The sequence below is a fragment of the Malaclemys terrapin genome, chromosome 8, assembly GCF_027887155.1.
Source record: "Malaclemys terrapin pileata isolate rMalTer1 chromosome 8, rMalTer1.hap1, whole genome shotgun sequence".
NCBI classification, from domain to species: Eukaryota; Metazoa; Chordata; order Testudines; family Emydidae; genus Malaclemys; species Malaclemys terrapin.
The window spans coordinates 100347516-100363968 of NC_071512.1; the positions used below are offsets into that span (position 1 = coordinate 100347516).

The 16453-nt window shown below is 43.1% G+C and overlaps 1 protein-coding gene across 4 annotated transcripts in view; it reads right to left on the reverse strand.

The window, feature by feature from the left end:
* Positions 1-16453, reverse strand: part of OSBPL9 (oxysterol binding protein like 9) — a 117325-nt gene that overhangs the window by 45788 nt on the left and 55084 nt on the right. For all 4 annotated transcript variants that reach the window (XM_054037655.1, XM_054037654.1, XM_054037656.1 and 1 more), the window contains one exon: positions 6692-6787. In XM_054037655.1, the coding sequence (XP_053893630.1) occupies positions 6692-6787 (96 nt within the window). The remainder of the gene's footprint in view (positions 1-6691; positions 6788-16453) is intronic.

Below are 16453 nucleotides of genomic sequence, written 5' to 3' on the forward strand. Positions count from 1 at the left end.
TGCGTGTTTCACCATATCAACACGTGAAGGAAGGCTCTTCAATGAACTCTATCCTTTGGACAGGGAAGAGCATTTATTTCTGCATGTTCATCAACAGGCCCTAATTTCTGGAAGGTTGACAGTATTAGCTGTATGTCTGCCTCCACGCAGGCCATGGTCTGACCTATGCTCAGCCAGGCGTCAAGGTAAGGATATACAGTACCTGAATGCTTTGTTTCCTTAGTAAAGCCAAGACAACTGCCATGCACTTTGTGAAAACCTGAGGGGCTACTGATAGGCTGAATGGAAGCACAGCTAACTGGTAACGTACCTGGTTCACAACAATTTAGAGGAATCTTCTGTGGCCTTGGAAGACTGAAATAGGAGAGTGGCATACCAGTCTCCTGGATCCACAGAAGGGATGTCCACAGAAGGGATAATGGAAGCCAAGGAGACCATGCAGAACTTCAGCTTCTTCATGGAACTGCTGAGGTTTTGCAGGTCCAGGATGGGTTTGAGACTGCCGTTGGCCTTCAGGATTAGGAAATAACAGGAGTAAAATGCCCTGCCCTTAGCTCCGAAGGAACCTCCTCTACTGCTCCCACTTGCAGAAGCATTCGCACTTCCTGGATTAGAAGTTGCTCATGAGAAGGGTTCCTGATGAGGGACGGAGGGAGGAAGGGAGGGTGGAAGGGGGGGGAGGGGAGAACCGAACTGTAGGGCGTATCTGAATCCTACTGTGTGGCACTCAGTGGTCTGAGATGATATGGGCCTACGCCCAATAATAGTGGAATAACCAATCCACAAAAAATTGGGAACGGTGGGATCCAGACACTGTCCTGGTACGCCATCCTCGGGTGTACCCTCAAAAAGCCTGCTTAGACCCAAACAATTGTCTGGCAGGGCCAGTCCCATGGGCTGACAAGGACTGGGCAGGAGGCCTCCTCTTATAGCTCCTACCCCGCTTCCTTATTGTAATCTGGCCTTGACTGAGGCTGGTAGAAACGGGGCAATGGCTGGGGTTTTAAGTGCTTTCTCAACAGGGCCGGGATGTGTAGTCCTAGGGACTTAAGGTGGTCCTCAAATCCTTTAAGCTGTGGAGCTTAGAGTCTGTCTACTCCGAAAAGAAAAACATGCCCTCAAAAGGGAGGTCTTGGATAGTCTGCTGCACTTGGTATGGGAGGCCCAAGGTCTGCAGCCATGAGCTTCTCCTCATGACCACAGCCAAAGCCATGGTTGGAGCCCCCACCATGGAGTAGATCTTTCTGCCAAAGAGATCCAGCTCCTTGGCCTTGGGGGTAGGTCCTTGCTGTCCCTGCCTCTCTCGTTCATTCACCGCTGACACCACCAGCGATCCTGGAGGAAGATGTAAAAGTACTCAAACCCCTTCGGGGGAACAAAATACTTTTTCTCCACTCTCTTTCCAGTGTGTTGCAAGGAGTCTGCCACAAGGCCTTAACAGATTCCAGAATGGCACCGTTCAGAGGCAAAGCCACTCGCGATGGCCCCGAAAAGGCCAAGATGTCCACCAAGGCATGGGAGGCCGCCAAGATTTCCTCCACCTGGATCTTCAGGTTTTGGACTACGCTCCTGAGGAGCACCTGGTGTGCACTGTAGTCGTCCTGAGCAGGCGCAAATGAAGTCCCCACTACCACCTCATCAGGAGAGGAGGAGGAGGAGGATGTAAGCACAGGTATAGGGTCCTGTTCCTGTCCTTCAGCACCTGAAGAATCCTGCTGTACCGGGTCCTGAAGTTCGGTGCTGGGCTTGGTACCGGGTCCTGATATCTGTACCGAGGGAGGTGGTGGGGGAGTTCTAAATTCCGACACGACACAGTAAGATCTCCTCGACTTAGGCCTTGGACTGGATGGAAGGCCCAGGGATTCCGGAAAGGCCACTGCCCTGGCATCTTCCACTGTGCTGGCCAAGCCATTGGTGAGAACCCTTGGCCCATTATCAGCTGTCAGGTATCAGCGGTCGAACCCGTGTTACCTCCTGTGGGAGGTATAAGATTCTGCCTCAGAGTCAGATTGTGAGGAGTCTCTCCTTGGTGACCGTGGAGGAGCAGTACCGGTTGGTGTTGGAGAGCGGTGCCGGGAGGGAGGCGACCAGTGCTGTGTCGTCATCACCAGTTTTCCCTTCAATGGCACCTGGGGCCTCAGTGTCATAGCTGCTCTCGTCTCTAGTGCCCATTCACGCCCGGTGGGGGATGGCAATACCAGGAGGGACAATAGCTACTTTGCTGCCTCGAACGCCTCTGGCATAGATGGAAGCGCCTGAAGCGGAGCGGTGGCGCGCTCAGGGGAAGAGGAGGAGATGAGCTGGAGCAGGGAGCAGTTCCTCTGCGCCCTCCGTTACTTGCTGTAGCCCTTCCCGGGGCCCCCCCGCTCCAGCTCACCTCCATTCCATCTCCTCCCACGAGCGTGCCACAGCTCTGCATCTCCCCCCTCCCTCCCAGGCTTGCTGCGCCAATCAGCTGTTTGGCGTGGCAAGCTTGGGAGGGAAGGGGGAGAAGCGGAGCTGAGCGGCGCGCTCCTGGGAGGAGGCAGTGGCGGCGCTGAGGTGAGCTGGGGCGGGGAGTGGTTCCTCTGCCCCCCCGCACTTGCTGTGGTCCCCCTTCCCCAGCTTACCTCCGCTCCACCTCCGCCTCCTTCCACGAGCGCCGCAGCTCCACTTCTCCTCCCTCCCAGGCTTGCCGCGCCAATCAGCTGTTTGGCGCGACAAGTCTGGGAGGGAGGAGAAGTGGAGCTGCGGGGCGCTTGTTGGAGGAGGCAGAACAAAGATGCGCTGGGGGGGGGGGGTGTGCTCCGGGGAGGGCCGCAGCAAGCAATGGGCGGGCGCAGAGGAACCGCTTGCAGTAACAGGAATTCGGATATAACGAGGTAAAGCAGCCCTATCCCCTGGAGCGCTGCTTTACCTCGTTATATCCGAATTCGTGTTATATAGGACCGCATTATATCGGGGTAGAGTTGTACAACCCAAGCAATATGACCAACAACTAGTTCATATTTCTTTTAGAGTATTTGTGACACAGTGACATTGTCATTGACATTCCACGCTTCGCTGCAACACCCAGGTTCAGTTACTGAACACTTGTCTATACTGGCACTTTACAGCGCTGTAACTTTCTCACTCAGGAGTGTGAAAAAACATTCCCCTGAGCACTGCAAGTTTCAGCACTGTCAAGTGCCAGTGTTGCCGCGACTACACAGCTATGTTAAAGCACTGCCACGGCCAGCTCTTTAACGCTGTTAATGAAGACATAGCCTGAGGCTGTGTCTTTCGATTCCCATGCTGTTATTGTTCTGCAGTTGATTAAAAAGGTGGAGTTGATGAGATACATAGGGAGTTCCATTCAGCACTCTTCGGACAAAGAAGGCTGCTCTGGTGTAAGGTTTTATGGGAAGAGTGAGTTACCATTTAAGAATAGAGGCATTGTTCAGAACACCTCCAGCAAACAGGCTTATCTGTTCTTTTATCTTATCTGAGACTGATAGATCGTTGGAGTAAGGACCCTGTTTAGCACTAGGCCTCTACAGAACCTAGCACAATGGAGTCCTCAATCCTGATCAAGCATTCTGAATCCTATCCTGATATAGATTTAGTATTAATAATTGCTGGTGCTTGTGAAGCTGTCCCATTGCAAAACATTATATAATGATTTCAAACGTTCCACCGTTCAAAACAAGTCAGCTCCCATTTACTTTTATCTTTAATACAAAAGAAAAATGAAATACAGGATTAAGCTGAGAACAGGTAAAATCACTGGACAAACTTCATTGACAAGTTATTTTATTACCATCTTGGCTGAGACAAATACACTAAATTACATTTTAAAAGCAGGACACATTTAATAAGTAGGTGTTGTAAGCAACTGAAGATAGGTATCTGTGAAACTAATTTTCCCTCTGTTGATATTCAACACTTCTTGTCAACTGTTAGGAATGGGCCACATCCACCCTAGTTGAATCGGCCCCGTTAGCACTGAGCCCCCACTTGGTAAGGCAACTCCCATCTTTTCATGTGCTGTATATTTATACCTGCTTACTGTATTTTCCACTCCATGCATCTGATGAAGTGGGTTATAACCCACAAAATTGCCCAAATACATTTCTTAGCCTTTAAGGTGCCACAAGAACTCCTCGTTGTTTTTACTGATAGAGACTAACACGGCTACTCCTCTGAAACCTGAGACCCATGGATATGCTACTTTTCCCCCCCTAAAAGATACACTCTAGAAATTAATTTTGGAGAGGTTTGATGGTCTGTGTTATATAGAAGGTCAAACTAAATCACAATGGTCCCTTCTGGCCTTAGAATCTATGACGACACGCCAGACCAAAAAAAAAAGGGATTTTGGCCATTAAACCTCCCAAATTTGATTTATGTGAAGGAGGAAAAAACCTCTGAGTTTTATTTCAAGACTCAATGACACTTCACAAATAGTACTCCACTTACAGACAGACAATTCTGCTTTAGTTTTTGAACTTTCCTGTTCATTAGTTGGGACGTTTGCATGACCCCACAATTTTTGATCCTTAAGCATCGATCTGCTCCTACTAATTAAAGTGATGTAAAGGCAGCCAGTTTATATTGAGGAGCCCAACCTTGGACATTGGGAGCCATCCTAACATCTTACCAAAAGCCCAAGGGCTGCACCTAATTTGCATACAATCATAATTTGTCCAATTTGAATAAAAAAAATAGTAGTTTGAATTTGTAACTCCCTTGAGAGATGAGTTAAAATTGTTTATTTAAATTCACCATCAATAAAAACTAGAGGTTGATCAGATTTGTTCTTGCCGTGCAGAGAGAGGGTTAAGAGGGACAAAGGGTGCATTTTATGTCTCCACTGATCTATGTTTGGCTCTCAGACTGCATGTTGTGTACCACTACCATACATTAAGTATCAGGGGGTAGCCGTGTTAGTCTGTATCTACAAAAACAACAAGGATTCTGGTGGCACCTTAAAGACTGTTAGTCTTTAAGGTGCCACCAGAATCCTTGTTGTTTTTGTACCATACATTAAAGATTCTCTCTCTCTCTCTCTCTCTCTCTCTCTCTCTCTCTCTCACACACACACACACACACACACACACACTTTTTCCTTCCAAAAAAGACGACTGGAGAAGCAGGGGGGAGGGTCTGAAAATTTTTAGTGCTTTAGTTTTCTAAGTTACTTTCAGCTACCAAATTGAATAAGATATTGCAATGGAACAAGAAAACCTCAAATGCCATCTCCTCTCTAAAACTCAGCAAGTCACTTCTCCTATCCTTTCCTCTTCTCTGGTGCCATACTTCCCCTTCCTTGAATGCTGATACCTCATTCTGCAAAACCCCCATGCCTTAGTTTCTGCAAGTCTCTCCCTGTCCCTTATTTCTACTGTTCTTTCTCTCCACTATTTGTCAATCTTTTCTTCAGTCAGTCTCAGGTGCCTGCTGAAGAGCACAGTGAGGCATATCCTTTCCTCCAGAGAGGAGTGCTGCCTGGGATGGTTTCCTCACCGCTGCTGACACGAGAGCAAGGGACAAAGCTCAGCTGTATCCTAAATCATTAGGCCATGGGCCAAGCTCTTTATTCTGTATGTCTCTCTCACTCAACTCCATCTTAGTGCACGTACTCCTTTCCCACCGACAAGACCAAATTTGTGCTGATGCTCCCACACACAGTGCTTGCCCAATAATATCAGCAAGAGAAGCAGAACATAACTGTAGCAGTCTTAATCAGTTTTAATCTGCTGGGTCAGGGGAAAATGTTGTAGGCAGAAACTGCCAAAGGATAATCTTCTGCTGTTTCCAATAGTGTGGTGGGATATATGAGCTTGTCATTCCTTATCTCCCCCACCTAACCCCAAAACACATAAGCAGAGCAGAAAAGACCATTTTAGCTGCTCCTACAGAGCAATTTACCCATGGTCAAATATCAGATTCACACAAATACAGCAGCAAAATTTCCTCAGCTATCAGCAATCCCAGTTAAGCACTATGTGCAGGAACAACAGCACAGGCGGGACTCCTCTTCAGGGAAAAAAAAATTAAATATCAAGGGCAGGATGATCATTTTAAGGATTCCACTACAAATTTAAACTCATTTATTTAAACCATTTCTGCCAATTCTCCAAAGTTAACTCACTGAATATAACAGAAAGCAGATTCTCAATATATGACAGAAAACCCATTTTGAAAGAAGGCATACATTTAAAGTTATTCTAATTTTCAAACTCAATTTTACTTGAGTGATACATGATTCCAAGATCTCCATTCATCTCAACACAGAATTCTGTTCTCAAATTCAACATAGTTTTTAGTCTGAATTTTCATTGTTACTTTTTGTAATCTTCTCTTTTAAAAAAAAGTGTGTGTGTGTGTATACACACACACACAAACACACTTTTCTATGGTAGACCCAGAGAGCAAAGAGAAGAAAAGGATAAAACTTTGTCATTGGCAAACCCCAGAAATAAAAAATACTTAAGCGTTTGACAGGCTTCTCATATGGTCACATCTGCCTTAACTAATGCATTCCATCTCTTCTGCTTTTACTGTGCCAAAGAAAGTCTTCTCTGACACTGGATTGTAGTTCTGAAATATGGGCGATTCCCCACCACAGCCACCCATAGAACAGGGCCTAAGACAAGTTCCAGAGGAGACCCAAAGAGCACCTAACATTATCCACTATCTCTTTAGGTACACAAGTGTTAGTTCAACATACCTTCAACTGGTCTATCAAGATCTGCAAATAAGCATCAGCCTCTGTAAGTTTCTTATCAAAATCCTGAACACTGGGAACAAATCCTGAATCCACACCCTACATAAAAAAATAAAATAAAAAGAGAGAGAAATCAAATCTATAATAGTGTTTTTGAGCCATTTACTTGACTAATTATATTTATTCATAACTGATTAGTAGTTAATAAAGGCTGGCTTATTTCTGTACATCATGTTGCATGTACTTAGATACATGCCAGAATATTTTAACCACAAGATGGTCTCCTGTTGTATTACAACTGGTGCACAACATTGTGACATCCACAGATTGCCAGTAGTCTTCATTGGTGCATGTATAGTTACCATAAACCCATACTACTACATTTAATTAGGATTATTAAAATTAGTTATTTTTCATGTAGACATTTCAATTTCATTTGAAAGTATAAAGGAAATAATTTTCCTGTTTCAGTGCCAAATGACTACCACCAAATACCATTACACTGACTATGCCAGTCAACAAGCGCAGCTGTTGGATCACCGCCCTTGTAACAGCTGAAGAAGTATTTTCATCAACCAAAAGCCAGCTTGATTCATAGACGAGTGGCCAAAGAATGAACAAACATGAATACTGAACTAACCTCTCACTATTAGAAAGGGTCCCTCCTGTAAAGGATTTGAACTTCAGTAGGGCAGCTGGGAAATTTAAATAGATGGAAGTCCAGTTATTAGCTCCTTCATAATGTGTAGTAATTTGTATAACTATTACAGTATATAAAAGTTCTAATCTCAATACATACATGTAAAGATTTTTATTTTTCTGACTTGTGCTTTTAAGTTCTCCGCTATAAAGCTGAATTAACATAGGGTTTGTATTTAATATTTTTCCTTCTTAAACTGAAACTGTCTGTGTTAAAATAACTGTGTTCCAGACTGGAACACCACATCTTTAATAGGAAAGGAAAATGGATTTGTGAAATTGAGTACTCCTTTTTGTGCACATGGCAGGTTTATACAGCATGGGTTTCTTTTTTTTAGTAGCAGATGAGGCTGAAGGGTGTTATTCCTGACCATACTCAATGTAGAAAATTAAGCCTCTCCCAAACTATTATTTATAGAGTATCATCAATGCAAGTGACAGTTTATAGATCAATAAGAAAGCATTCATGACCTGAAGAACTTTACATTGTATATCAAGACACGTGACAAAATGAGATAGGGAAGGGGCAGAAGGACAGACAAGTGTTACAACAGTAACATAATCTGCAAGTTTTGAATTCTAACTAATAGGGTCCTACCAAATTCACGGCCATGAAAAATGCATCATGGACTGTGAAATCTTGTCTCCCCCATGAAATCTGTTTTTTTTTGTGTACTTTTACCCCGTACTATACAGATTTCACAGGGGAGATCAGCGTTTTTCAACCTGGGAGTCCTGACCCAAAAGGAGGTTGTGGGAGGGTCGCAAGGTTATTGTAGGAGGGTTGTGGTATCGCCACCCTTACTTCTGTGCTGCATTCAGAACTGGGTGGCCAGAGAGTGGCAGCTGCTAGCCAGGTGACCAGTTCTGAAGGCAGTACCCTGCCAGCAGCAGTGCAGAAGTAAGGGTGGCGATACCATACATTTCAGCTGTCTTCAGAGCTGGGTGACTGGAGAGTGGCAGCTGCTGGCCGAGGGCCCAGCTTTGAAGACAGCAACTCAGAAGTCAGGGTGGTAATATCATAATATGCCATCCTTACTTCTGCACTGCTGCTGGCAGTGGTGCTGCTGCCTTCAGAGCTGGGCTCCTGGCCAGCAGCTGCCACTCTCTGGCCACCCAGCTCTGAAGGCAGCACCACCACCAGCAGCAGCACAGAAGCAAGAACGGCAATACTGCAACCCCCCTACAACAACCTTGTGACCCTCCCCCAACAGTCCCCTTTTGGGTCAAGACCCCTATAGTTACACCACCATGAAATTTCAGATTTAAATATCTGAAATCATGAAATTTACGATTTTTAAAATCCTATGACCATGAAATTGACCAAAATGGACGATGAATTTGGTAGGGCACTACTAATGGGTATATAGTATAATATAAATAAAGGTTACTCACCTGTAACCAGAGAGGGGCTTTGGTTGGTTGGTTTTTAGCTGACCTCTTTACATTCAGACTCTTGGGAATGCTTCAACAGCACAGCATGGAACATTGGTACATTCCCAAGGGTCTGAATTTACCAAGGCCACTCAAAAAAAGCATTTATAATATATTTTTGGATTTTATGTCCAAAGCTAAATTCTACATTTTTATGTAATTCTCTCCCACATTGTTAGTTTTGTCAACACAGGCTGGTTCCTTTTCTTTTTGTAGAAGATTGATCTAGCATATAAAAAACTTTGTTGGTGTCCTTAGAGAGGATGGGGATACTATTATATGCAATGTAAAAATGACTCATTTATATTAGAATCTGCAAAACTGATTATATGTTATGGTGCATGAACACACTTTTTCATGCTAATACAAAAAATTAAAATACTGATTTTACAAGGGATCATTTTTTATCTGCCTGCCAAGTCTTGAACTGAGCTACAAAATGAGGCCCTGATCCTGCACACGGTTCCCACAAGGATCTACCCAAATGGTACAGCTTGTAAGATGAGTGCATTCACCAGCCAGACAATCCATACTGGCCAAGTTCAAACACCAGCATTTTGAAGCGAGGGCTAAAAATGGGGGAAATACTTACTGATCATTGATCCAATAAAAAAACCCAAATCCTCATAACACCCTGATGTAACAACAAGGTATACAGAGGATCTCAACTAAGTAAACCAAGTAATTCTTGGTGAGGGATTTACTTGTGATAGTGATCTGATATACAGCTACAATTACATAAAAATCAGTATAGTAAAAACTTTGTAATCCGGCATGCTGGGGGAATAGGGGGAGTCGGTTAGTCAAAAATTCTGGTTAACCATGAGTTATACTTACCAATGGAGGGAGGGAAATTGGGTGCAGGAGGGAGCTCAGGGCTGGGGCTTGGGGCACGGGAGGAGTTTCAGGATGCTGGATCTGGGCAGCGCTCACCTCAGGAGTCTACATGCAAGTGGTGACATGTCCCTGCTGCGCCTGGGCGGAGGCACGGCCAGGCCGCTCTGCGCACTGCCTCCACACGCACAGGCGCCGCGCCCGCAGCTCCCACTGGCCACAGTCCCTGGCCAATGGGAGCTGTGGAACCAGCGTTTGGGGCAGGGTGGGGGCAGCACACGGAGACCCCATGGCTGTTCCTCCATCTAGGAGCAGCAGGGACATGTCGCCAAGTTTAGTGCGGCCCGGATCTGGCACCCGGAAATGCCGGTTTCTAGAGCTTTCCAATTGGTACAGTGCCAGATAACACAGCTTTTACAGTATTGTGCTCCATGGCTAAAGGAAGAGTACACTGTCTAGAAGACAGTGACACCATAGCTGCTACAAATGGTCTAGCACTCTCAGATACAAACTTTATATATCTAATCTACTTGAACTACAGAAGATTTCTGGTGAAGATGCTGTATCATTAACATCACAACACAGAATACTGTGCAAACAGTCTTTATATCGCATAAAATTGCTAATTTTTACTGCCGTCACAAACCAAAATATTAATATGTGAATGGCATGGTATTTATAGTGGTGATTTTAGGATAAAAGGCCATTTCCAAGTTCCAGGCTCTTAGTGCTAAAAAAAAAAAAAAAAAAAAATCCGATTTATATATGATTTATTTTTGTATGTTATGTAATATTTCTAAAAATGTTTAAATATACACTAAAATTCACAAAAATAATTTTATAAGAAAAACCAACTCACCACCAGCAGGGGAAAAATAATAAAACCAAGTATAGAATCTAGCTGGCAAAGAGAAAGGGTTTTATTTCTAAGCAGAATAAGGAATTGGTTTGGAGAGACCAACAGATGCATACACAGCTGCAGTATTCCACTAACCTGTTTTTGGTTTGTCTATTCAAGGGCAATTAAGATGCAGTCTGATAATCTGGCAAACAAACCTACTGCTTTGTGCATGAAATACGGTAAATTTAGATGGGATTGTTTTAAAGGAAGAGCGAAAGATGTTTAGAAAGTTATAAAGTCAAGGTCAGTAATTTGCACAGCAAGATTATTATACAAGATACTAAAAGTACAATTCAATGGTTCAGATTTGGTTTTTGACAGGCCATGTTTGCAGGACACAGTACACAAACAAGACAGACTTGAGTGACAGGATTATTTTAATGCTTCTTGATTTGGCTATCAGAGGATAAACTGGGGAGAGGAAAGTCTCTCCCTCTCTCTGTGTGTAAATAAGGCTTCAAAAGAAATAAGTAAATGAAAATCAATGGAATGTTTCAAAAAAGTTCAGTACAATTACCAGAGTTGCAAGATACTATATAAAAAGATTTTTTGTCACCTGAATTTACAACCATTATCAATGTGATTTTTTTTTTAAGATGCTGGCTTGGTTTCTCCATTTACATACATTTTCAGATTATGGAAGTCTTTTAATAAAAAAGGAGCTCAACAAGATGTTTTAGATCTTTAGAAATATGCTGATTCAGATTTTCAGTTAAAACCCTTATATCAGTTGAGCAAGATGTTAAAATAAGTGTATACGTTCCCCATCCCCCAAATAACCAGTACTGATTGCATTGTAATTTAAATTCAGTTTAAGGAAGCAACATACAGTATTTGCCAGATATAGAAAGGGAGATGGCGGAAATGATAGGACTGCAATATATAAATTAGTTTTAAAGAGGTGGAAATCTTCCATTAAAAAAATATTATTCCTCGTAAACTTTCAGTTATGTTTCCTAACATTCACAGGGTGAACTGAAATAAATTAAACTGTTCTAATATTCATTGTACTGATACTCTGTGTAGTCCTTTTCCATATATCAACATACACACAAGTTTCTAGTAATATGCTTGAAAAAGAAGAAACCTAGAACTTTTATATATCACACATGGGGTCCTTTTCCTTAATTCTCTAGTAACTTTTGATCTCCAAAATTGCTTTGAAACCAATGAAGTAAAAATCGGAGCTTCTCATTACGCCTGCCCCAAAACACAAGATTTGGTGTCTGGAAGTTGATGCTAGACAAATTCAAATTGGAAATCTGGTGCAAATTTAAAGTAATGGTAATTAGCCATTGGAACAATTTACCAAGTGCTGTGGTGGATTCTCCATCACTGGAAATTTTTTAATTAAGGTTGGATTTCTTTCTAAAAGATATGCGCTAGTTCAACGGTTCTCAAACTGTGGGTCACAACCCCATTTTAAAGGGGTCGCTAGGACTGGCGTTAGATTTACTGGGGTTCAGGGCTGGAGCCCCATCGCCCGGAGCTGAAGCCAAAGCCCAAGGGCTTCAGCCCTGGATGGCAGGGTTCAGGTTACAGATCCCCCACCCGGGGCTGAAGCTCTTTGGCTTTGCCTCCCCCCCCCCCCCCCACCCCCACACTCAATGCGGCGAGGCCTGGACGGGCTCAGACTTCTATACGACCCTCCTGGGGTTGTATAGTAATTTTTGTTGTCAGAAGGGGGTCGTGGTGCAATGAAGTTTGAGAACCCCTGCACTAGAAATTAATTCAGGAAAGTCCTATGGTCTGTGTTATGAAGAGTGTGCGGAGTAGATGATCACCCTCTTCCCTTCTGGCCATACAACCTATGAATCTATGAAAAAGAACTGACCATGTGATGTACCTAAAAACAGACTCCAAGAGATGCAAAAAGTCATGTTGCATTTTTTACCTTTTAAAACTATACTTGAAGTTATTTGGGAAAGTAGAAAAATGTATGAAATTAAAGAATTAGACTTAGCTTAGGTTTTGTTAAGAAAATGTATGTGTGTGTTGTAAAGAAAGGCCCTGACTAGAAAGTAGAAAGAACACCTTGAAAATAATAAATTATAAGGCCAGAACGAATGAAGTAGAGAGGATGTCTGGTTTAAAGAACTAATGCAGTAAGAGAAGCTTTTAAAAAGAAGGCTTCTGACCACCAGGGGTGACTGCAGTTTGTTATAAATAAGAGAGAATCTGCCTTAAAAATGAACCAACATGGCCCTTCCCGACCCTCAAACCAGTGTTAAAAGTCCATATGAATCCATGTGCAATAGAAAACTGTTGGACAGAAAGAAGAAGGGGAGCAAAGGCCTTGGGAAGAAAGGAGATTGGAAATAAGGGTGAACTGTCTCAAACTGTTTTTTAGCTGAAGTCAGTACTTGGCAATGACATCACTTGTTTGTTGAAAGGTATAAAAAAGTAAACTCTTACGGGGGTTCTCAAACTTCATCGCACCACGACCCCCTTCTGTCAACAAAAAATACTACAGGACCCCAGGAGGGAGGACCGAAGCCTGAGCCCGCCCCAAGGCCTGCCACCTGGGAGGCGGGGGGGGGGGGGGGGAAGGAGAGGAGAGGAGAGGAGAGGAGAAGAGAGGAGAGGAGGAGAGGAGGAGTGTCAAGCCAAAGCCCCACTGCCCCAGGCCGGGGTCCAAAGCCGAAGCCCAAGGGCTTCAGCCCCAGGCAACCCTAGCCCCGCTGCCCAGGGCTTAAGCCCTTGGGCTTGGTCTTTGGCCCTGGGCCCCAGCAAGTCTAAACCAGCCCTGGCAACCCCATTAAAATGGGGTCCCGACCAACAGTCTGAGAACCGCGGTCTTAAAGGGTTCATTGCCAATACCTGCCTGACCACACTGAAGCCAACCAACATGGGTCTAAGCACCCCTAAGTTTAGACCATTTGTAAGTACCTCAATCAAATGCTTATAAATGTTTTGTTACTGTTTGGATGTAGTAAATTACTCATTATTTAGGCATGTTTAAAACAATTGTATAAGGCCTTTGAATTTAATAAAGGAATTTATGGTGAACTTCATGTTTGGAGGTTTCCCATATTAATAATTTCAAATATTATTAATAATTCTAAACATGTGCATTTCAGGTGTGTCATCTGAAATCAACATTTACCAACCGTTACAGATTAAAATTAAATCCTGCCAAGCCCCTCTATTACAGCGATATGGAAACATGCATCCTGGTATATATTTGTGGGATGGAACGAACGCTGAAGGGCATATGAGTTTTTAGTACCAATTTCTCAAACATTGTTTAAACTATCACAGAAATATTCCAACAAGATGTTGGAAAGGAATTTCACAAGAACGTAATACAGTATAACTTCAGAGTTATGAACACCTCGGGAATGGAGGTTGTTCGCAACTCTGAACAAAACATTATGGCTCTTCTTTCAAAAGTTTACAATCAAACATTGACTTAATACAGCTTTAAAACTTTCCTATGCCGAAGAAAAATGCTGCTTTCCCTTTTTATTTTTAAGTAGTTTACATTTAACACAGTACTGTACTGTATTTGGTTTGGTTTTGGTTTTTTTACTCTGCTGTTGCCTGACTGCATACTTCCAGTTCCAAATGAGATGTGTGGTTGACTGGTCAGTTCACAACTCCGGTGTTTGTAACTCTAAGGTTCTATTGTACATATGATTTTAAACTATTTTGTTTAAAGTTAGTTGTGCACTAGAAAATTAAAAGTTAATGGAAAAGAAAGCTTGGGGGGAGACAGCATGGGAATAAAATGGAAAGTTATTTTAAAATAAGTATAAACACCATCTTTACAAAGAAAAACTGTAGCTTTGAAGGTGTTTATTTTTTCTACTTCAAACAAAAGGCAGAGCTGTAACAATATTAGAAAAAAAGTCAACTCTGCCACATTTCAGGAAAGATGTGGACAAACTGGAGAAAGTCCAGAGGAGAACAGAAATGATTAAAGGTCTAGAAAATATGACCTATGAGGAAAGATTGAAAAAATTGGATTAGTTTAGTTTGCAGAAGAGAAGACTGAGGGGGGACGTAACAGTTTTTAAGTACATAAAAGGTTATTACAAGGAGGGAGAAAAATTGTTCTTGTTAACCTCTGAGGATAGGACGAAAAGCAATGGGCTTAAAATGTAGCAAGGGAGGTTTAGGCTGGACATTAGGAAAAACTTCCTAACTGCAAGTGTAGTTAAGCACTGGGATAAATTGACTAGGGAGGTTATGGAATCTCCGTCAAGTTTTTAAGAACAGGTTAGACAATCACCTGCTATATATAATACTTAGTCCTGCCTTGAGTGCAGGGGACTGAACTAGAAGACCTCTCGAGGTCCCTTCCAGTCCTACGATTAAGGAAACTATATACTTTTTTTTTTTTTTTTTCCCAAAACTTCTCTACACTGCGGGGAGTGAGGGGGGGGGGGGGGAAGAGAGAGATGAATCCAGCTTTGCAACCTGAGCTAGCTCTGCTGAAAGAGTCCTCAAACAAGGGTGGATTGGGACAGCAAAGGAGGAGACGCGGTTGTCTACACTAAGGGTTAGATCAGCTTAACTACACTTCTCAGGGATGTGGATTTTCACACTCCTGAGCGACAGTTAAGCCAACTTAATTTTCTAATGTAGAACAGGCCATAGTTGTATCTGTACTGAATGGTGAAAGAACTAATTGGAGCAGCTTGGCAGAGCTTGATTGTGATATGAGGCGATCTGGAGGGGCTGTGTCCCCGAGTCCCTCTCCCTGACCCCTATGTGTGTGTGATCAAAGGAAAGAGGTACATGTGCGTGCTCTGAGATATCCAGTATCTCTCAATTCAGTGCTGTCTTGTGCAATGTTCCCTCTAATTTTTTCCATCCATGCACGGAATAAATTTTGTTATGTGCAGCACCAATATCGGGGTAATATGCGGATGTGCACTCCATATTTTCATGGCAGCCCTTATCCCATTAAGAGCTCACAACGTCCTACTGCTACAACCTAGCTGGGTCTTAGGGAAGGTCTGTCTTCAGGTGACATCTGCAGTACCTATCTATTCATTCCTACAGCCTCCTTCCATAAGGATCAGTACATGCTTCACAAACGAGACATATAAATACACCACTGAAATGCAGCCACCTCTGGGGAGGAAAGTCAGCTGCCAGCTAGGCCAACAGCACAGAGAGCAGTTTGGAAAGAGAAGGGGAATTTTGGACAGAAAGAATCTTATCTTATGCAAAATGCTTGAGATATTTCATGTTCAGACAGGACTTCATCTGTAAAGGTCTCATCTGACTGTAAAATATAATACCATCATATTAGAAATCAAAGTAAATGTTTCTTTTAAAATCAGGACACTAAGGCTCAACATTTTTAAAAATACTCAAAATTCCCCTTACTACCATCCTCTTGTATTAACAATACAAAGCACTTTCTGCCACTTCTTTTCATGAGGCCACTCACATGAGTAACAGCTACATGAGTAATACTTTTCAGGATCAGGCCCCTAGATAAACCATATGTCCTGCCCACAAAAGCTTTGCAAACACTGCTAGGGGAAGTTCAAATCCACAATAAGGAATTGTTGTCACTGGAAATCAGACAAAAACAGTCACAAAAATATTTCCATTATTCCTAGTTTTGGTAAATTCCTTTTAAAACACAAATCTAAAAGCCAACAATATTTAGTGCTTTTCATTTATAAATCGCAAAGTATTTTACAGAGGAAGGTCAATATCATTATTCCCATCTGGAAAATGGGGAAATTGAGGCACAGTGTGGGGTGAGGTGACTTTTCAAGGCCACACAGAAACTCAATGGGAGAGCTGGGGAAAGATCCAAAGTCTCTTGACTTCCAAGGATTCTGACTCCCAGCCCCAGGACTGGGAGAGAGGACTCTCTCCCCAGGGTCCAGGTGAAGAGGGGAGGCAGCAAGCTCCTCCTGGGGCTGGAGGAG